We start from the raw sequence: 22,783 nt of genomic DNA, 5'->3' as shown, positions 1-22,783 counted from the left end.
TTAAAAGTGAGATGGAATATTTATCCAGAATATCTGAGACCTAACCCACTGTGGATTAGTGATGTTCCAGAGCATAGAAATCTTAACCCCAGAAGAGGCTTATGTTTAAAAGACAGGATCCAGCCTCCCGTAATTCTTGAAATATCCTTTTACTATTTAGACAAAAGGATTGAAGAATGGGAAATGTATATTTTTACAACTTCTGTTGACCACTTTAAAATAATTGGTACCCACCAAGCCAGCTTGCTAAACTTTTTTGCAAATATGTTTTTAGGTTCTTGAGTCCTTTGAGCACCTGCCACCTCTCCCAGAACCACCACCACTACTACCTGAACTGGTGGACAAAGTCCGAGACACACTTCCTCCCCAGAAGCCTGAGCTCAAAGTGAAACGAGTTTTGAGACCCAGGGGCATTGCCCTGAGTTGGAACATCACCAAAATCAATCCCAAGTGTGCTCCTGTGGAAAGCTACCACCTCTTCCTGTGTCATGAGACCCCTGATGATAAGCTGATTTGGAAGAAAATTGGAGAAATTAAAGCTTTACCACTCCCGATGGCATGTACTTTATCTCAATTTTTAGTTTCCAACAAATACTACTTTACTGTCCAATCAAAAGACATTTTTGGGCGATATGGACCATTTTGTGATATACAATCTATCCCTGGGTTTTCTGAAAATCTTACCTAAAGTCTTTAATAATTATATGTCATACTACATGTTGGTTTGTTATATTGGAATCGTTTGTTTACAATATTATTCTAAGACTGTTTGCCATTTTAAAAGGCCAGTTCAGATTGTGAACCCTTTGTATAGGGACAGTCCTATTCTATATTTTGTAAATGGCTCATAGTTTCATGAATTTCTGATTTGTATTAAATATGTACTCACAATGGATATGTTATAAAGCTACATTATCATGGACCTATGTCACTAAGATGTATTGTGAACAATACCTTTGGTGACCATGGAGCTGCTGCTTATATGAGAAAGCCCTAGGATACAAGCAGCCACTGTCTCCTCTGGACAGCTTTCCCGCTTGTGGTCAGTTTAGCTACAGGAAAAATTGGCTTTTTACTGAGGCAATCCCTGGGGTCCATCTCCACCAAGATTTTGCAAAAATGTCTTCCCTTCTATTCAACTATTCAAAATCTGAGGGGGTTATTAATTTGTGGCCCTCCAGTCTTCTTTTCTTTAATGGGGTTGTTTTTTTTTTGTTTTTTTTTTTTGTTTTTTTTTTTTGTTTTTTTTTTTGTTTTTTTTGCTATGTCAGTTATTTGGGGAAATAGTCTGGAGGTTTTCCCTAAATCTGTTTGTAGACTTAGACGAAATAAAATTTGTTAAACATTGTGTGCTGTGTACACAAAACCATACAGTATCTCTTACAAAAGCATTATCCACCCTGTTTCAGTTGAGGAAAATGGAGTTGTCCGCTTTAGATTTAAGCCTTTCATTTGCCGATTCCTTAGTATTACCCTTTGTTCATTTTCCAGCTACCATCAGTCCGCAGAGAACATAGCTAAGGGTTTTATGCGTACCTCTACCTGCAGGAACACTGAAGTGAAGCTGTGACTAGTATGAGCAGCTCAAGAAACTCTGAACATGTGCACAGAGTCTCGATAAATACAAGTCAGGGCCCAGTAGAGGCAAACTTTGGGTAACTGATACTGGGATGTTGAGAAACAAAAGTAGCCCTCACACTGACAGAGTGGCATTGTTTTCTGGTACACAGTGAATGTTCAGGCCTTGGAGGCTCTGAGATTTAAAAAATGAACAGGGAATGGTTTTCCTTGGCATTTAAATGCCTTCCCATCCTCAGTAATAAATAAAGGGTCCCCCCCCCCCCAGTCTCCTGTGTCTTTATAAAAAAACATTACGACTGAAAGAGCCAGATTCTGAACTGTATTTGATGAGAGGAATTGCCCCCTGTGAGGTTTTGTTTCAGGCTCAGAGCAACGAAGGGTGTCCTACAGTAGAACAAGGAATTCAGCCTGGGCGAGGATTTCACCCTTGGGTTGACATGGACAAGTGAAGCTCAAAGACCTGACATCATAAACAAGATTTTGGTGCTCATCACCAAGGTGAAACCACATCCCCAACCAGCAGGCCATCTGGAAAGAGGTTCGGTGCACAAGTCTCAAGTGGATGAACCTTCACGGTCACAAGAGGAGGGGAAAAGGCTGATTGTAGACATCTTGGAGGTGGTGAATCAAGAAACGTCAAAAAGCATCACTGCTTCCTGCCTTTTGGAGAGGTAGGGGCAAGTTTCTCAACCGTTAACTTGTCAATGACACCAGAAAAGAGCCAGCCAGCCTAAGGACAAAAAAAGTCCTGCCAGCAGCCCCAGCACATAGTGCAGAGAACCAGCACACCACCGACTCCATGATGAACCGCTTCCTGTTCTTTTAGTGGGAAGCCAAACTGCCAAGTGAAAGTTGAATACATTGAGGAAAGGTCATAGGCTGGCTCATGGAATCGCCAGGAAGCCTAAAGAATCAGGCTTAGAAGATACACGGGTAGGGGTGGGGAAGATACTTTGCAATAACCCAAATTAAGTTTCAAACCTAAGATGGTTTATGCAACTCATATTCTACCAGGTGATATGTTAGACATTTTATGCCCATTTTAAAGATGGAGAAACAGGCCTGGGGAGCTTAGAATGCATGCCGAAGGTCACAGAGACCCAGCCCCATGGTTCCTATTCATGCTGCATACAACATGAACTGTGGGAACTGGTCTGACAGAACAGGAAGAATTCACTGTCCTTGCTGTCTTGTGGCTCCAGATTGAGACCACAGACACAATCTGATTGGCTTATCCTAAGGCACGTGTCTAAGCTACATGGTGAAGTAGGGCAGCAAGCCTCTGGCATTTCTGATCTTTAGTAAGAGGTGTACTCTGAAACCATTCACAGGATTTCCTTCCATGGCTGTCAAGGTTAGCATTGATCACAAGACATTTCCTGAGACTTGGAAAGCAGAAGTGAGGCAGCATCACATGTTCCACATTCTGAAGGTCGATGCAGGACATCAGAGTGTGACAGCCAGTACACACTGTTGCTGATGTGATCTGCTGGTCCCTGGGCCTGCAGCTCCGACAGCTGCTGCCAGGGCCACCTCCAGTCTGTCCAAGCACAGGGCACAGATGTGCTGCTGCAGGCTTTTCCCACAGCGCACAATTCCCACGTGCACCCTTCCTCCCCGACAGCCTGCCTGGCTGACAGGGTGACTCCACGCTCAACGCTAGACACAGGGCACAGTTTGCCCAGCCTTCTGCACCTGTTCTCGCACACTAGACCAAGTCCAGCCCTGTAAGAAATTCCTTGTTCTACAGCATCGATGGGGAATCCCAAGACCCAGGAAGAGCAGCCTTGCTCCACGGAGCTGAGTAGGGCGGTAGCTCGCCAGGCTGTCCTGGAAAGCAGCACATCCCGTTCATTATGCTGTGGGATGTGGACTTCACAAACACACCCTTGGGTCTAAAAGTTCATTCCAATACTTATTAACTGATTTGGGCAACTCGTTTCATGAGTCTCATTTCTCTCAGTGTGTAAAGTGAAGGTAGTGCGGACCAGCTACGTTTTATAACAGCCGGCCGGCCTGCTTGCCTGCCCTCCTCCTCCCCCCCTCCCGCCTCTTCTCTTTCCACATTTAACTGGTCATAACGACATGAGCCCAAGAAGCCTCATAGATACAGAGCCATTGTAAGGAATTAATGGGTGCAGTTAATTCTTACAATTTATGTTGCCTTGGTTCCATTTTCAATGTTACTTTCCCATTCCAGAAGCAGGGCTCCACCTCCTCCCAGTTCCTCAGTGTGGCCCATCCAGACATCAGCCCTATACAACTGCCTTCCAGTGACCACCTCCCCATGGGGCAGCCAGATACAACCTACTTGACCTGCCCCAGTAACCCTGCACCCCACATGCACTGTGCAGATACGCCACAGTCAGTGACCACCTCTCGGTCACGGGGCGCCCCCGCAGAGCTGGTGCCTGCTTGCTCTACACCCACCAGTGAGAAGTCCCCATGGGAAACCTGCCTGGGGACTGTCCTGGGCTCCAGTAAAGGTTTTGGTCCCACAGATCCTTCTCTCTCTCTCTCTCTCTCGCCCCGCCCCCACCCCCACCTGCTGCCGAGCACCTGCTGCCTCTGGACTGCGTGTCAGCCCTCGCGGTCGCTGCTCCTCTCTCTCTGGGACCTGTGAGTAGTACACCGCTTCTGCTACATCATCTACTTTGTTGACCCAAACACCTGAACCCAATTCTCCTCCCAGTCAGGGCTCTCCTAGACAGTGGCTCTCTGGGTACGAATAAGCTGGACACAGGCCAGAGAAGAGCCACAAGGGTGCCTTCCAGGATAAACAAGTTTCCTGTGAGGGAGACACCTCACCTTCGGTTGGACACTTAGGCCTTAGGCCCCCCACCAGGATAAAGAAGTATCCTGTGAGAGGCGTGCCGTCAACACCCACGGCCGCCTCCCCTGGATCTGTGTCAGGGCAGGGCTAGAGTTTTTAGCCACTCTCCAGAGAGAGATGGCATGTCACTCAGAGCTGGCCATGGAGATAGAAAAATCTCTTTTAACAAAATCATAATATGTGAACATATTCCCCATAGAAAATTATAAAGACAGCACACACACAAAAAAAATAATCAAAAGTCTCTTTTTACCACCACTCATTCCCAACTCACCCTGCCCGCTGAGGAGGGAGTCACTCACCAACCTGGGCACGTTTCCTTCCAAACTGCTCAGTGAACGTGTGTCTGGGGGCCTGACAAATTGCTCTCCCGCCTTTGCCACTCCGCATTCCCACCAACACTGCTTTTTTATTGTCCATAAAGTGAGGCAAACTTTTAAATCTGATGAAATCCTGTGTCTGTTCTAATCTTATGTCCTGCTGTTAATAAATCCTTAGTCACAGGTGAATGGGGAATAAAATATTTGGATTCAAAGAAAATCCAGTTTCCCTGGCCCTCATGAATATGTAGCCCCGAGTAGGTAACTCTACCCGTCTGATTGTGCTTCCTCAACTAAAATGCCATTTCGATTGCCAAAGTCGCTTTAAACTCAGACCCCCCCAAAATTCCAAAACACTCAAGTTATATCACACTTGGAAGAATCTGAGAGCTCTCTGGAAGATTTGGGTGAGTTCCTTATGGGCAGCTTCACAGTTTATTTCAATTCAGTTCGGTAGATTCTACCCTCATAGGGGAGTATGTTTATAGTGGTTACAGAAATATGCAGTGGGACTGACTTATTTTGTGTTTTCTTCTGTTTATTACATTATCTTTTTTGTTCGCTTATTTTTCCTCTTCCCTTCCTTCTGTTGAAATCTTTCTTTTCTTCCTTCTGCTTGTTTGACAGCAATTTGATTGTTTTTCTGTTCTTTCAGTTACTTCCCTCAAATGTCAACATATATTACTTTAGAACTTTTTGTTATGGAAGTTATCAAACATACACAAAAGTACAAAGATTAATATAAAAAAATCCCAAGTATCTGTCAAAAAAAAAAACCAAATCTGGCCCTAAGCAAGGAGAGACATTATGTGAGAAGACTTCCTGTAATAGGGAGAATGCTCCAGACGCGAGATCCGCGGGCATCTCAGAATGGCTGAAGGGTTTTCTTTTACAGGAAGAAGTAAAGCGAGTCTAGAAATAACTGGGTGTGGGGAGTGGGGTGATCCAGCACCCGAACAGAAAATGTTTCAATCAGTGGATACTTGGAGGGGCTGTGAAGGGGGACGGTGGGGGTGTTCCCCATTCCATTGCTCCGGGTAAGTTCCAGGGCAGGCCAAAGTTCAGGGGTCTGGGGGAAGGAGAGGTGCCTGAGAGCAATATAGCCGGGTTAGCAGGCATTTGGTCTAGATTGGTCAGTGGGGCCACACAGTTCACCGAGTCATTTATGAGACAAGTAGTGGGAATTTGGAGGGTTTGTATCTGGCCCTGCCGTAGGTCAACAAGGGGTCTTAGATAAGTCACATGGGGAAGGGCAGTTTTTTGTAGTAAGCCATTTCCTGGGCCACCTCTCAGGGGCATTTCTTAACTATCTCTATTTTCTAGAAGCACAGAGCCCAGGTAAAGCTCAATGTTGTGATATCCATCACGCACCCTTAACAGTTTTCAACTCATGCCAACCTCTTTCATCTCAACCCCACACGTCCCCACCAGCCACTGCATTATTGTGATGCAGATCTGAATCATTTGTAATATTTTAATATCTACATTCAAAACTTTATTTTTCCCAACAAAGTTTAAGGTTTTTTATTATCTCTATCATCCTTCCAAAGAAGGGGCTACCTCAGCATTATGCAATTCATCCGTGTAACAAAAAACACTTGTTATCCCTCAATCTGTTGAAATAAAAAATTTAAAAAAAGAGAATCTTACCGTGCCCTAACTACATGTCCCCTACCCAGATACACACCTATTTGTTATTTTTATACAGTTTTAGGCCCACCTTTTAAAACCAAAAAAGAGCTAATTATGACTGATTCCAGTCAATAATTGTTTATTGGCATTTTATCCATTTCTGTATTTGCCGTTTTTCTTGCATCCCACACTTTTCTTTTTCTTTCAGTTTGGGGCTGGGTGGTAAATTCTCCTATTATGACTGTGTCTGAAATGTCTTTATTCCACCCTCACTCTGGAATTACACGTTTTTGAATGGTAAATATTCCCCTTAGAACTCTGGAGATACTATTTTTCTGGCATCTGTTACTGTTGATGAGAAGTTTGTTGGGAGTCAAATGTCTTTCACTTGTGAGTAATCTGCTGTTTCAGGCTGGTAGCTTTTAATATTGTCTCTTTAGTTAACCAGACATTATGTGTTTACTGGGGTGACACAGAAATACAGTTGACCCTTGAACAACGTGGAGGTTAGGGGCGCTGATCCCCCAGCACTCGAAAATTTGCATGTAACTTTTGACTCCTTCAAAACTGAACTACCAATAGCCTACTTTTAATTGGAAGCTTTACTGATAACATAAACAGTTGATTAAGACATATTTTATACACTGTATTATATACTATGTTTTGACAATAAAGTAAGCTAGGGATAATAAAATCTTATTTAAACATCATAAGGAAAATATATTTACTATCTTTTTTTTTTTGAGACAGAATCTCGCTCTGTTGCCCGGGCTAGAGTGCCGTGGCGTCAGCCTAGCTCACGGCAACCTCCAACTCCTGGGCTCAAGCGATCCTACTGCCTCAGCCTCCCGAGTAGCTGGGACTACAGGCATGCGCCACCATGCCCGGCTAATTTTTTCTATATATTTTTAGTCATCTGGCTAATTTCTTTCTATATTTTTAGTAGAGACGGGGGTCTCACTCTTGCTCAGGCTGGTCTCGAACTCCTGACCTTGAACGATCCTCCCGCCTCGGCCTCCCAGAGTATTTACTGTTAAGTAGAAGTGGATCATCATAAAGGTCTTCATCCTCATCATCTTCACTTCGCATAGGCTGAGGAGGAAGGGGAAGGGTTGGTTTTGCTGTCTCAGGGTGGTAGATGCGGAAGAAAAGCGTGTGTAAGTGGACCCACACATTTAAACCCGTATTACTCAAGAATCAACTGTATATAGCACCAACCATGGAGCAATTTTGCCAAAAAATTACATCTGAATTCCAGCAAGCCTCTGGATATAACCACCTACCAGCTTCCAGGAAACGCAGGAGACAGAGGGGCATGTTAGACAGCACCTCAAGGATGCAATTAGCCAAATCCAGAATGTGTGAAATTCTAAAGGATAGATGACTCAGTTTCTTCAACAAATGGCCAAAAAGGCAGGGCTATTATAAATTTTTTTAAACACTGTAAGAAACATACATATTAAAACCAAGGCTGGGTGCAGCGGCTCATGCCTGTAATCCCAGCACTTTGGGAGGCCAAGACGGGAGGATCACTTGAGGCCAGAAGTTCAAGACCAGCCTGGGCACCATAGTGAGATCCCAGCTCTACAAAAATTTTTAAAAAATTAGCTGAGCATGGTGGCGCCAGCTACTTGGGAGGCTGAGGCAGAAGGATCTCTTGAGCCAAGGAGTTTGAGTCTTCAGTGAGCTACAATTATGACATGGCTCTCCAGCCTGGGTGACAGAGCAAGACCCCGTCTCAAAAAAAACAAACCAAAAAAAAAAAATTAAAATTAAAAAAAAAAATCAACATGTGGATTTTGTTTGGATCCTGATTCAAATAAACCAACTTTTTAAAAACTGTGGGCCGGGCGCAGTGACTCATGCCTGTAATCCTAGCACTCTGGGAGGCCGAGGCGGGGGGATTGTTTGAGCTCAGGAGTTTGAGAGCAGCCTGAGCAAGAGCGAGACCCCATCTCTGCTAAAAAAAAAAAAAAAAAAAAAAAATGGAAAGAAATTATCTGGACAACTAAAAATATACAGAAAAAATTAGCCAGGCATGGTGGTGCATGCCTGTAGTCCGGCTACTCGGGAGGCTGAGGTGGGAGGATCTGTTGAGCCGAGGAATTCAAGACGAGCCTGGGCCACATAGTGAGGCCCTGTCCCAAAATAAAAACAAAGCTTTATCTATGTATTATCTATGTATCTCAGTTTCTGTCTCACAGGGAGTGTTTTTGGTAAGTTCCTTGGTGCTATCTTCTAATTAACCAGCTGAATCTTCCACTCTGTTAAAGCTAGAGTTAACTCTATTGAATTATTTCAATGGCTATATTTGTCATTTCCAATATTTATAAATGGGTTCTTTTAATATCCACATGGTCTAACTTTATTTCTGCCTGTTTTAATGTCATAATCTTGTTTTTTAATATTCCTTTAGTTTTCTCTGCAAGGAGATCAAACATACACACTTTAAAGTTTTTTAGACAGTGTTATTAATTTTTTTTTTTTTTTTTTGGAGACAGAGTCTCACTCTGTTGCCCGGGCTAGAGTGAGTGCCGTGGCGTCAGTCTAGCTCACAGCAACCTCAAACTCCTGGGCTTAAGCGATCCTGCTGCCTCAGCCTCCCGAATAGCTGAGACTACAGGCATGCGCCACCATGCCCGGCTAATTTTTTGTATATATATATTTTAGTTGTCCATATAATTTCTTTCTATTTTTAGTAGAGACGGGGGTCTTACTCTTGCTCAGGCTGGTCTCGAACTCCTGACCTCGAGCGATCCACCCGCCTCGGCCTCCCAGAGTGCTAGGATTACAGGCATGAGCCACCGCGCCCGGCCAACAGTGCTATTAATTTTAACCAGAGTGAATTCATCTTTCATCTGTTGGTTTTGGGGGTGTCTTATTAACTTTCTTCCTGTGTTTTGGAATTTTGGCTTGAGACTCATTTTGAATGCGAGTTTCTCTTTTCTTCTCCTTATTTTGCACCTTGCTTTTTTCACTTAATAATATATCTTAGAGATTATTACATATTAGTATGTAGAGATCTGCCTCATTCCTTTAATAGCTGCGTAACTTTCTATTGTGTGGGCTATACGTGTAGCACAATTTAACAGAATAACCTATGTAACCCCAGTGATGGGGAAAAGGTTATTACCAATCTTTTGCTGCACAAACAATGCCCCAGTGAATATCCTCATATTATTTTGCACATAGAAGTACATGGCAAATTCCTAAAAGTGAAACTACTGAGTCAAGGAGAATGCACATTTCAGAATTTTGGCGAACTTTCCTTCATAGAGTTGTACCAACATCTACTCTCCATCAACTACGTAATAAGACTTTCCCTACATTCTTGGCAGCTGTCCCTCCGTATGCACCGGGGGATTGGTTCCATCACCCAAATCCGCTTATACTCAAATCTCACAGTTGGCCCTGCAGAACCCACTTACAGGAAAAACCGGCCCTTCCTATATGTGGATTTTGAATCCTGCAAGTAGGAGTACTGTATTTGTGATCCTCCTTTGGTTGAAAAAAATTCACATATAACCCACACCGTTCAAACCCATGTTGTTCCAGGGGCAACTCTATTACTCTCTTGAGTCTCTGCCAAGGGATTGGGGAACAAAAGGTAACTGTGACTTTAATTTGCATTTCTTTTCTTATGCATGAGGCCGAATATCCCTTCATATGACTAAGAAACATTTTTATTTTTGCTTATATCCTTTCACGTTGATTCCTGTTTTGCTTCTGAACTGCTGGTTTTTACCTTATCCAATTATCAGAGTCCTAAAAATATTAAGGAAATTACCCCTTCGATTGTAATATGTATTATAAATATCAAAATCCAGTTTCAATTTGTCATTTATCTTTTACAGTTTTTATCATGCAATCAATTATGTAAATGACTTTATCACACCCTCTCTGATAGCATCTGTTTAAATTTAGAAAGCCCTTTTCTACTATAATTTTGAAGTGATCTTTTCATAACTTTTTTCCATTTAATTTTTTATCCTCCTTTAATTTATTTTGTGTAAGGAGTGAGGTAGGGATCCAACTTTATTGACTATCCGTTGTGCAGATACTATTAATATACATTGCAACTTTTATTAATAACCAAATTCCCACAGGCATTTGAGAGCATTGATTAAGGTTTGCATGAGTGACTTTAGTCCTGATCCCAGTAGTTGTAGACTACATCAACTGAGAAGGAACCAAGAATTGCCAGATTCTTCTCATTAATGGTTATCTAATGAATTCTGCAACATTCACTTTACCATCAGCTCTGGCTCCAAACTGCTTTGACTTAGAAAGACATTCAATATGTTTACATTCACTTCTTTCAAGATTTTCACATTCTCTCGCTTTATTTCCTCGGGTTCTCCATTGAGTTCTTGAAGCCTGCACTGCACTTCTCAACCAATACATAGAGGTTATTTTAAGATGGGGTGACATAGAACAATAAAGGGGACATAGCTTTGCATTAAATAGAGATAGAGCTCAGGCAGGGTTTTGGGGAAATAAAACAGAGAAAATGCTAGAATAATTAGTTGGGTTTAGTTGTCAAAGGATGTGTCTCTACCCACCTCAATGAAAGAGAACCAGGTCTACTGAGATTGAGTGGTTTTAATAAGAGTATTACAGACACAGCTGTTTTAGGATTGTTTCTCCATGAGGGCTTTGTCCGAAAGGAACTTTTAAAGTAGGAGAACAAGGTACAAGTGTCATTGAACACTTCGAATTCTCAAATCCACACCTGACCTGGCTCTTGCAGAGAAATGCTCATCTTAAACCCTTCACATATCAGAATCATCTGGGAAACTTTTAAAACATACCAATGTCTTGGACCAATTAAATAAAAAAAATTTTCTTTAGCTGTAGGCACCCATGGTTCACTTCTTCCTCTTATCATTTTTATAAAAGCTCTCAGCTTTATAAACAATTCAGGAGTATATTTTGGCTATATTATTTTAAATAATTTTCATTTCAAAATATTAGGGGGCACAAGTGTTCTTGTTACCATGGATGAATCGTATAATGCTGATATCAGGGCTTTTAGTGTCCCCGTCACCAGAACAGTGTTCATTGTACCCGACGGGTAAGTTTTTGTTCCTCACCCTCCCCCCTTCTTAGTAGTTTTGGCTATATTTGAACATTCCCAAAGTTCAAGTGACTGATCCAAGGACATCTGAATAAAGTTAGTTCCTTTCACAATCTACCTAAGATGATCAGTAATGAAGAAAGCTTGACTTTCTGCCTGGCCGGTGCTAGAGGTGCCCACCCTAAACTAACTGTTAAGGAAATGCAGATCTTACCAATGAGGGTTCTAGGATCGCAAGCAAGTGTGTCGGGGAATGATTTATAGGCAAGCCAGTGGCTGGTTCACAGAAAGAAAGACGATCAGGGCAGATTCTCTCTGGGTGCTACCACCGGAATGACACAGCAACCGTGTGGGGGGTCTGTTAGGTTCATTCCAGGTGGGAACCCGAAAAGTGTGTATAGGACAGAATGCAGTTCATGGAAACCGTAGGCTTATAAAACAATAGCCGCAGGAGTCTGTAGACAGACGTTGTAAATCTAACCCACAGCTGCAGCCAGCATTCCTTCCCCCGCCCCACCAAGGGGACGAAGTTTGTCCCTCCCTATCTCGCCAGAGCTGAAGGATGGATGTGACGGGGGCAGGGGTCCTAGGAGCTGGTTGTTTGAACAAGAATTTATTACAAGCGGCTGTTCTGGCCCACTCACTCACTCCCCCGGAAAAACCCTCCATAAAACACAAGGCTTTCTCCTCCCTCGGGGTGGACACTTTTCGCCTCCACCCATCTGCACCCAGATACTCAAAGTAAACAGCATTTTGCTACACATGAGGCTTCATGTGTCTCTCTCTCGGCTCCAGACCTAACAGGATCTTACTTAAAGTCTAAGTTCTTCTGGAGAGAGATTCTGATTGAATTTCTCTCACATGCCCATCCTTGAGACAGCTGTGCCAGGAGGAGGGCTAATGCGATTGACATTCCCACCAGGATTACAGGAAGCATGGGAGCGACGGTTTCCCCAAATAAATGCAAGATCCTGCTACCCAAGAGTGGGGAAGGAGATGCCAGGCACCTAGGTAAAAATAACAGGTGTGCACTATGTAAAATGCTTAAACAGTGGGGGTGAGCTATTGCTACACCCGACTGGCTGGTGGACTTGACCTATCTGGTAATTTCTGCTTGTTAAGTGACACAGCACCGCAAAGGCCAGACCAAAGCTGAATTGGCATCCTCAGTCATTATTTGGGAACTTGGATCTCAGTTCAAAAGCTGAGACCCTAAACTTGTGATTTGAGAGTCAGGCATCAAATATGACCCATGCTGACTCTAAGCTCTTGGCTGCCACCTGGTGGTGATGATGGGACGCACCACTTGTACCACCGGGTTTTGAGTAGTATCCACGGAAGGAAGAGATTCCACCCAGGACATCGTCTAGCTGCTGAGCCAGGAACGGAAAATATTAATATAAGTGACGAACATAAAGAACATTGCACATATTCTGCAAATGTGTGTGCTTCCCTTGGCAATGAAGGGAGAGGGACTCTTCCCTAGAGTCAGAAACTTTCTCTGGGTCCTTTCAGCGCTTAACTGCAGCCTCTGTGTAGGAGGTGAACAGTGTCTACCCTCCCCCCAAATACATCGATGTCCTAAAACCTGTGACAGTGACCTTATTTGGGAAAAGGGTCTTTGTAGATGTAATTGAGTTAATCGTCTCCCAATGAGATCCTCTTTGATTATACAGATGGGCTCTAATGCCAAGGACAAATGTCTTGATAAAAGACACACAGAGAAGAGGAGATGACAGTGTGAGGACAGAGGCAGAGACCGGAGTGGTGCAGCCGTTAGCCAAGGGACGCCTGGAGCCCCCGGAGCTGGGTGAGGCAGGGAAGGATTCTCCGGCAGGGCCTCCAGAGGGAATGGGGTCCTGCCAGCACCTTGGTTTTGGACTTCTGGCCTCCAGAATTGTGAGACAATTAATTTCTGTTGTTTTAAGCCACCGGGTTTGTGGTAATTTGTTAGAGCAGCTCTAGGAAAACTAACACAGTCTCCAGTAGGAACTATGACCAAAAAAAAAAAAAAAAATGACACTGTGCTCTTGCCCCTGCACCAGGCAGGTGGGTCCTCCTGGACACGCTTGGACACTCACATTTGCCGGGAGACACTGAACCCGCCAGTTAGGAAGCCACAGAGCTCTCCGTCCGTCACCTCAAGGGGTAGTCCCTCAGTGCGACGTGCCTGACGTCACGACGGAGGCCTCATCTTTAAGTGCCAGATGGCGGTCAGAGAGGCAAAAGCTTAGAGACAGACGAACAATTTTACACATTTTCCATTACCATACATCCACGACAATGGTGTTAAAGAATTGAACTTAAAAAAAAAATAAAATGAGCCCCTATAATGCAGACCAATCCATTCAGTCAGTTCTGACCTTTCACCCTCGTGAGACTTTGGGGAGGGGGTGAAGCTACCTCAAGTTTTTATCCGTGCTGAAGGGGATCCAAAAATGCCACCCCAAAATCTGCCTCTTTGGCACAAGGATTATTCTGAGCTGCAGGCAACTGAGAAACAGGAGACCCAGGACGGGTCTTTGCAAAGATGTTCCTGCCTCTTGTACCAGGATGACCAGAGATGGCACTGTGAGTCGGCGTAACAAGCTTTACTGAACGCTGCAGTTCCAGCTACTCAGGAGGCTGAGGCAGGAGGCTCGCTTTAGCCCAGGTGTCCAAGAACAGCATAGGCAATACAGTGAGACCCCCTTCCAAACCAACTAAAAACACCTTTCACTAAACCATCTTTATCCACCATCTCCTAAGTCACCTTCCCACAATTTCCCTCTCCTAGGAGCCCAAACCCACTTTCCTTTGTCTAGTCACTACCTCACAATTTATTGTCCTTTGTTAAAATGGTATGTAAGCCCCCAAGTTTAATCATTTCTTTGGGTTTTACTTTTTCATATGAAGCCCCTATGCATGTAAAATTATAATTCATATGCCTTTTCTGTTAATCTATATTTTGTCAGTTTAATTCACAGGCTCCAGCCACAGAACCTAACAGGATAAAGGAAAACCCCCCCGACCTGAAGGAGCAATTTGGATGAATGACCACCAGGTGGCAGTAGTGCCTTCTCATGTCTCCGGTTGAAATTAAACGAGGTTTGTTTCCCTCCCTTCAACGTGAGCTGAATGGTAGAACTAACTCTGTTGGAGTCAAGAGCCCTGCCCACTGGGATCCACGCATAAAACCCCACAAAATCCAAGACAACAGTGACCACAGGAATTACAACGGGTGGCAGGAGATCTTAACAGATTAGCTATTTAGATGGTGGGAAAGGACAAAAATTAGTTAAAACTCAAAACTGTCGGCCAGGCAGGGTGGCTCACGCCTGTAATCCTAGCAAGCAGGGAGGCCGAGGCAGGAGGATTGCTTGAATTCAGGAGTTTGAGACCAGCCTGAGCAAGAGCGAGACCCCGTCTCTACTAAAAATAGAAAGAAATTAGCCTAACAACTAAAAATAGAAAAAAATTAGCCGGGCATGGTGGTGCATGCCTGTAGTTCCAGCTACTTGGGAGGCTGAGGCAGGAGGATCGCTTGAGCCCAGGAGTTTGAGGTTGCTGTGAGCTAGGCTGATGCCATGACACTCTAGCCTGGGCAACAGAGCAAGACGGGCAAAAAAAAAAAACAAAACACCTCCAAGTGTCACTAGTCAACAAGTAAGATCCTTTCATACAGATGATTTCCATAATGGTAGCAAATGATCAATTCAAACCCATCCTACCAGTATGGGAACATGTGGTGGTAAGTATTTAGGATCATAGGGTACTTTCTGGACTACCTACAAATTATCCTGATCACTACCACAGCTTGCAGTCAATTCCCTTTGGGCCTAACTGTACTTATCCACCACTTATTTCCCCATGAAAAAAAAAATTGTCCCATAAACCAGGACACTCACCCATCTCTTGCTTGCAGGTTGGGACCCATGTGTGTCAAGCAGAGAGATGTTTGGGGTAGTTTAGTAGAAGGATTGGAGGCCTTGTTTCTGGACAGTGGGCTCTGTATGAATCTGATTTGGTAAATTTATGGGCAGGGGTTAGTACTTGGAGCAAATTAGAGGCCAAGCTCAGGTAGGTTGGATTGTAACCCAAGGCTCCAGCCACAGAGGCCGAGAGGAGAAATCCAAGACACAGAAGGAATTATTAGCAGTTGGGCTAATACTTTTACAACATGGCAAAGGCTTGAAACATGCAACTCACGCAACCCAAAACTCTATTTTCACCCTTTTGTTAAATTTTCATTCATCAAGGAATTATTGAACATCTGCTATATGCCCGACACTGTACCAAGCACTGATGTGGAGCACAAGACTAGATAGAGTCGCTGCCCTCTTGGAGCTGACCTTCCACTGGGGGACACAGGAGATTAACAGGTTAACAAGAACACACAAGAGACCTTCAGAGAGCAATGGGATGGTCCCTGAGGACAACGGGCATGAACTTATCTGGCCAAACCAAATTGATCTGGCTCATAATCAAGACTGTAGTTGAAAACAGAAATGTTCAGATCCCAGCTCAAGCGGGGTAACAAGCCTCAGCTGTTGAGAGAGCTGGATTCAACACCACCCGTTTTAACCCCCAGGCCTGAAGGAGCAATTTGGATGAATGACCACCAGGTGGCAGTAGTGTCTTCTCATTTCTCCGGTTGAAACTCAACGCGTTTTCCACCCTTTTCAGAGTAGAAACCAACTGACTTTCCCAACGCCAATAAATAACATAATTTAGCACATCGACTGCCACACTAGACAAAAAAATTTTTTTCCTTGGGGCCATGGCGTTTCATTACGAAAATAGCATAAAAACTTTGAAAACAAAACGATCCTTTCTAATCTAATGAACATTTTTTATTGTTTTCTGTAGGTGAGTTACATGCAATGTGAAAAATAGTTCCTGCCACTCCCCAAGGTGCAGAGACCTGTGAGTTACGTGTGCTTCACGAGGCCTGGGCTCAAAACTAGTGTGAGTTGAATCCAACTCCCACGGCAGTTGGTGTGTTGAAACATGGTGCCGCCAGAGCAAGCCTTTTAGCTAATATCTAATATCCAGGTACATCGTGGTCCTTGCCTTCCAGGCCTGATCTCAGTTGCTTTTGATTCTTAACTTGATTCACAAACCTTACCTGGAGTCGCCTTGACAGTCGATCGGCTTCCCCGAGAACCCAGAGCTCTTCCTTGACTGTGTGCTGGATCCCCGAGCTTCCGTCCTGCCCAGAAGCCGGCAGAACGTTCTCTACTCTCGTCATTTATCCTCTCGTCAAATTGGCATGGAATGATGTAGATTAACACTAATGATCCTAAGCTGCAAGTCCAGCCCAAGTGCAAAAGGATTCAAATCTCACCACACTTGAAGAAAATCTTTTTCTCCAGCCAGCAAATGATAAAGACGTTTTCAAGTACGATGAGACCACAGAAGCCGTCTGGTCTACGTTGTCCGTGGCGCAAATGTAAAGCTTTTTCTAACGACAAGGTTGAATGTGGCAAAATAAGTTGCATGAAAATGACTCACTTTCTCGTCCCTCCCTCACCTCTTCCCCTCTCCCTGTGAAAAGTGAAAACAGGATGAAGGTTCCAGAACACTGCAGCAGAGTGCAGACAGAGAGATTAAGAGAGAGAAATTTCAGAGCTGTCGAGAGGACCAGAATCGAGGCCAGGACATGGGGTGGCATCAGAATCTCGGGGGGGCTAGAGAAGGTTCAGGACAGAGCGAAGAGAGGCTGGGGTGGGGCCTGGGGGAGACCCAGGAGGATGCAGCTGCCAGAGGGCATCAACTCCAGCTGGTTTTCCATCCTCACCTTGCTCCATTTAGAGCCTAGGAGAGAGTCACAGATGGGGCTTGATTGCCCTGGCTTGGGCCACATGCCACAGTGCACCTGGGTTGATCTGCCCATCACCTTGCCCACAGGGAGGGAGGGGGAACTCTGCAGAAGGAATTTGGGGTGTCGTTACCAAAGCAAGAGCGACCAGATATTCAGCAGCCCCAAAAGCAATAAATACCCATGTCAGTATGATGAATGTCATTTTGAAAATCTCTGAAGTATGAGGTGAGAGTTCCTTTCTTTTTAAAATCATTTTTGGGTGGGCTATACTGAAGGCAAGTTACTGTATTTTCAGAGCCCCTCTTAGGGCCACTGTGTTTATTGTGCTCAGAAAGATCAGAGAACCGACAGAGAAGGCAGCACTCGCGGATGGCTTGGATCCTACCCACCTGTCGTTTGGGTTAACCGCCCTGGTTCACGGAAATAAGCATCCCACAAAGTATTCCCAACTGGGATCCGCCAACATCCTTCAGTCCCAATCCCTAAAGAGCCTGTTAAAATGGCCAGATCCAGGGCCCCAGCCCTCGAGGTTCTGACTCGACAAGTCGGGGGGGGGGGCAGGCGGCCCAGGAGTCTGCATTCTCGAAGTGTTCCCCGGAAGAGTTCAAGGCAGAGGGTCCGTGGACCACACTTCATGAAACACCTTTTCTCCAGCCAGCAAATTATAAAGACTTTTTCAAGGGCAACGAGACAGAAAGCCAGGTGAAATGTCACCTCCGTCGAGATGCCGGTGAAATCTGGGCAGTCACCGTGTGTCCCATCTCGCTCCCTGGCTCCTGTGCCAGAAAGCAAGGCAGGCAGACGCGGCTGGAACACGGAGGCTGAGTCACCTGTCCCTTAATAGGTGCTCTGGTTACTGTGCCAACTCATCCACCGGGCAGGGAGGCGGGGCCTGCAGGCCACACCTGGCTACCGAGTGGCGGCGACTCTTTGAGGTTCAGACTGAGGCTCCCAATACTGCTTGGGGTGCCCCACAACCTGTCTGTCCCTCATTAATCCCGTAGAAAACCTATAGCCTAAACCAACAGCAGCTCCACGTGCTGACTCCACCCTTTCCAGTTCTTTCCTGGATCCTCTCCTCTCTCTATGGCAAGATCAGCCACCCCCTCCTCCAGGAAGCCCCTCTGATTTAGTCCTGCCAGATCAGGTTCTCCACCAGAACTGCATGTTCCCAGACTCACCTGGGCACTTTATTTAACAATCCGATGCCCAGGCTGTTCCTCGGAGAAATTAAATGGCAACCTCGGCAGAATCCAGGCGCTGGAAACTTCCCAAGTGGTTCCAGCAGCCAAGGTTGAGAATCCAGGATTTAGAGTCAGAAAATCCAAGTGTGAGCCTTGAATCTGCCACTCGCTTGGTGGGTGATATTGGCCCAGTGACTTGACAATAATAAAAGATGCACAACCCTCATTGAGCGCTGACTGTATGCTCCCTGATGTTGCTGTTCCCATTTCCCAGGAAGCAGAGGCCCAGAGAAACCAAGAGGTCTGCCCAAGCTCACACAGCTGGGGACGAAGGAACCAGGTGGGAGGTCGAGTTGGCCATGGAGTAGCAGGTCTCAGGGGTCCCAGTAAGATATTTCTGCAAGGTCCAGATCTCACACCTTATTCTGAAAGGGTCTGGGGGGCACTCAGGGTCCTTTTCTCGGGGCAAAAGACTGTCCACCCAGGCTGCCATGGGATGGCAAAGGGGAGAGCTGACTGCAGGAAAACACAAACCTAAGCACAGCTAAGGGGACCTCGGCTTGGGGGCACAGCCCGAGGCAGCCTCGTGAACCTCTCCTCTCCCCATCCCAGCCTCGGGGTAGGACTGGGAGTGCGGACACTCGTCTGGCGGCCTCCGATCTCTCCTGCGTTTCGTCTGGACGGGGCAGAGACAGACCATGGCAATTTAACGCCCTCTCCTGGCCAAAAATAAAAAATCTGTGATTTAAGGTAACCCCGTTCCAAGGTTACACTTCTTTTTCCCCTGGTGAAGTGACACTATTGTCCTTCTACAAACACGGAGAAGCCGCTTTCTCCCGGTTGCTCTGGTCTCTGTTTGTTCTAGCTGATAGCAAATATTGAGCGAATGTGCCATTTGAGCTCGGGGACGGGGAACATCCTGTGCTGTTCTCCGCGTGTTCAGAGAGATGCCAAGGGCCCCGGCAGGGGAGACCGTCATCGGCTTTGCCCGGTTCCCTCTGCAAATGGGTGTGAGCTGCTTTGTGCTAACCAAGTTTGCTGGCAATTTCCAACAGCTCCCGAGTAGCCACCCCATCGTGGTCGCCAGTCATGTGATCCCGGCGTATGGAAAAGCCTATAGCAGGGGCTCTCAACTGGGGGCAATTTTGCTGAACTCCCACCTGCACAGGGGACATGTCGCAATGCCTGGAGATACTGTCGGTTGTCACAACAGTGGTGGTGGTGGTGGTGAGTGTATACAGTTGACACAGAGGGCAGAGGCCAGGGATGCTGCTAAACCTCCCACAGTGCACAGAACGGCCCCCACAGCCAGGAATTCTTCAGCCCAAATGTCAGTTGTGCCGATGCCGAGAAAACCTGCCTTACAGCGATATACTGTGGCGCTCCTACAAGAAAGACTTTTGAAAGAAAACATTCACAAATACTTTCATAATACACCTATTTCAAATGAGTTCAAAGTGGGTTTGTAGGCCAGGCGCGGTGGCTCACGCCTGTAATCCCAGCCCTCTGGGAGGCTGAGGTGGGAGGATCGCTTGAGCTCAGGAGTTTGAGACCAGCCTGAGCAAGAGCGAGACCCCATCTCTACTAAAAATACAAAAATTAGCTGGGCACGGTGGTGCACACCTGTAGCCCCAGCTACTCAGGAGGCTGAAGCAGGAGGATCGCTTAAGCCCAGAAGTTTGAGGTTGCTGTGAGCTAGGCTGACGCCACGACACTCTAGCCCAGGCAACAGAGCGAGACTCTGTCTCAAAGAAAAAAAAAGCAGGTTTGTAACTGTCAATCTGTCTCAATGTAGTACTATTGTACTAACAGAAAAAAGAGTATAAAAATCACCTGGCTAAAAATTAATAAATCGAGATAAATTAAAATCAGTACATAGCAGCATTCTAGCAGTAACAGATTTAACTGTAAATTAGTGAGGATTAACGCACGTTAGCTTTTATCAACTGTGTTGGATTTGGCTACCTTGGATGTGCAATTGGGGTCTTTGCTGCTGTTTTATTGCTAGGCCGCGTTGCCGCGCACCACCACGAGGGGGCGGTAGTACTACTGGCTCTTTAACTTTCCGGACACCGGTTCTTCTCACGTCCAGAGCACAAATACGTTGGAAGCAGGATAATTTTTTTTTTTTTTTTTTTTTTTTTTTGAGACAGAGTCTCACTCTGTTGCCCAGGCTAGAGTGAGTGCCGTGGCGTCAGCCTAGCTCACAGCAACCTCAAACTCCTGGGCTCAAGCGATCCTACTGCCTCAGCCTCCCGAGTAGCTGGGACTACAGGCATGTGCCACCATGCCCGGCTAATTTTTTCTATATATATTTTTAGCTGTCCATATAATTTCTTTCTATTTTTAGTAGAGATGGGGTCTCGCTCTTGCTCAGGCTGGTCTCGAACTCCTGAGCTCAAACGATCCGCCCACCTCGGCCTCCCAGAGTGCTAGGATTACAGGCGTGAGCCACCGCGCCCGGCCTGTGGATAATTTTTAGAAACATATTTTTGTGGAGGGAGGAGTAGAGACCCATACTACATGCCTACATATAAAATCTTGTTCCAGTGTTTACTACCTCCAAATATAAAATGAAAATAACCAGTCTGACGTAGACGTATGTAAGTCTCATTCCTTTAAATGATGGCTTGCAAACTTTTTTTTTTCTTTTCGAGACTAGGTCTTGCTCTGTTGCCTGGGCTAGAGTGCAGTGGCACCATTATAGCTCACAGCAACCTCCAACTTCTGGGCTCAAGCAATCCTCCTGCCTCAGCCTCCCAAGTAGCTGGGACTACAGGTGTGTGCCACCGCCTGGCTAATTTTTAAATTTTTTTGTAGAGATGGGGGTCTTGCTGTGTTGCTCAGGCTGGTCTTGAACTCCTGGCTTCAAGCGATCCTCCCACCTCAGCCTCCCAAAGTGCTGGGATTATAGACATGAGCCACCACACCTAGCCCGGTTTATAAATTTTATAATGATCAGAATCACCAGATAGGCTTATAAAATTCAGATTCTGGATTTAGAGATTTAATAGGTCTGGCATCTGCATTTTCACCAGTAAATGGTTCGGTTGCTTCACACACACACCTCCCGGTCCCTAGCTTATGACCCTGACACAGCAGATTATATTAAATGCTTCAGTTCTTCGCTCCCACTGCCTGCCTCCCCACCCCATCCTCTAGGAAGTGGCTTTGCCATTCCTCTCCTGAAAGGAGGGATTCTGTTTCCCCTCCCTTGCACCTGGGTGGGCTGTGACCTGTTGGGCCAATAGAAGGCAGCAGGAGTGATGGCGTCTCCACTCCAAGCCCAGGCCTGCAGAGGCCTGGCATGGTTCCACGTGCTCTCCTGCCTCTCTGCCGTCACCTGGAGACCACACCTGAGCTGCTCTGAGGGAGGACGAGAGACGCACAGGATGAGGTTGAGTTGCCCCGATCCTTTCAGCCACCTGCAGCCTTTAGCAGCCAACACCCAGACTTGTGAACGTGTCCAGCCAAGTTCAGAAGAGCTGCCCAGCCAACTCCCAGGTGCCCCGAGACACGAGAGCAGTAGACACGGGCATGCGCTGAGGTGTCGCGGCTGTTACGCAGCAGTGGCTGACCCATCCGCTCCATCCGCTGCCATCGTACACGTGTCCATCATCCATCAAAGCAGGTGGTACGTGGGAGAAGGGAGACCGAAGGGAGTGGCTTTTGCCTTCTGGTAGCACTTAATGGCTCTTGTCATCACGTTCCCACCAACAAAGCGGCCACACCAGTGTCTGCCCTCTCCACCTGACAGCATTGACATGCAAATCAAGCTGAATGACACAATTCATAGGAAGGGGCTTTGTCACCTGGGGTTCTGGGCATCCTCTCGTTTAACCTTCACAGCCTTTTGCACTGCCTGGCTCTGCTGCCCAGTGCCTCAGTTTCCCTAATGCAGGTCTTAGCTTGAGTGTCACCTCATCGAGGAGTCCTCCCCTCCCCAAGCGGCTCTCTCTGCATCACACTCTTTCCTTCACAGATCATAGCTCAGCCTGTAATTATATTTATCTTTTTTTCTTGTTCATATCCTGCCTTCCCCCACTATACTATAAGCTCCATGAGCGCACAGGGCTTTTCTGCCTAGCACACCCCTGTATCTCCCGTGCCCAGCCTAATGCATGGCGCGTAGTAGGTGCTCAACAAATACTGGGCGAATGGGAGACAAAACGAACCACCCTCAGAGCTAAGCGTTGCCCCCAGTTTGCAGATGAGGACGAGGTTGAATGAATCCAAATGGCTTATTGAAGCCTCTCGGGTCCGAGCAGCAGAGTTGGATTAGAACTCAGGCATGTCTGGCTCTCGGGCCCACGAGCTCCTGCCTCCCCGGAAGTGTTTCGTTGGTCAGAGGAG

General features: G+C 46.0%; 1 protein-coding gene and 1 long non-coding RNA gene across 3 annotated transcripts in view; one reads left to right on the top strand and one right to left on the bottom strand.

The window, feature by feature from the left end:
* The window catches only part of ATF7IP2 (activating transcription factor 7 interacting protein 2), a 43,273-nt gene extending 42,160 nt beyond the window's left edge, over nucleotides 1-1,113 (top strand). Inside the window, exon 11 of the mRNA XM_069486137.1 lies at nucleotides 275-1,113. Coding sequence (XP_069342238.1) covers nucleotides 275-688 — 414 coding nt within the window. The 3' untranslated portion in view covers nucleotides 689-1,113. The remainder of the gene's footprint in view (nucleotides 1-274) is intronic.
* The window catches only part of LOC138394310 (uncharacterized), a 70,162-nt gene that overhangs the window by 44,623 nt on the left and 2,756 nt on the right, over nucleotides 1-22,783 (bottom strand). The window contains exon 1 of one of the 2 annotated variants that reach the window (XR_011235303.1): nucleotides 18,428-19,101. The exons of the other annotated variant lie outside the window; for it this stretch is intronic. This is a non-coding gene — a long non-coding RNA (uncharacterized lncRNA). Of the gene's footprint in view, nucleotides 1-18,427; nucleotides 19,102-22,783 lie in introns of those variants that run through there. 2 annotated transcript variants of the gene reach the window in all.

The sequence above is a fragment of the Eulemur rufifrons genome, chromosome 14 (assembly GCF_041146395.1).
Source record: "Eulemur rufifrons isolate Redbay chromosome 14, OSU_ERuf_1, whole genome shotgun sequence".
Taxonomy (NCBI): domain Eukaryota; kingdom Metazoa; phylum Chordata; class Mammalia; order Primates; family Lemuridae; genus Eulemur; species Eulemur rufifrons.
This window is presented reverse-complemented; position numbering and strand designations above follow the sequence as displayed.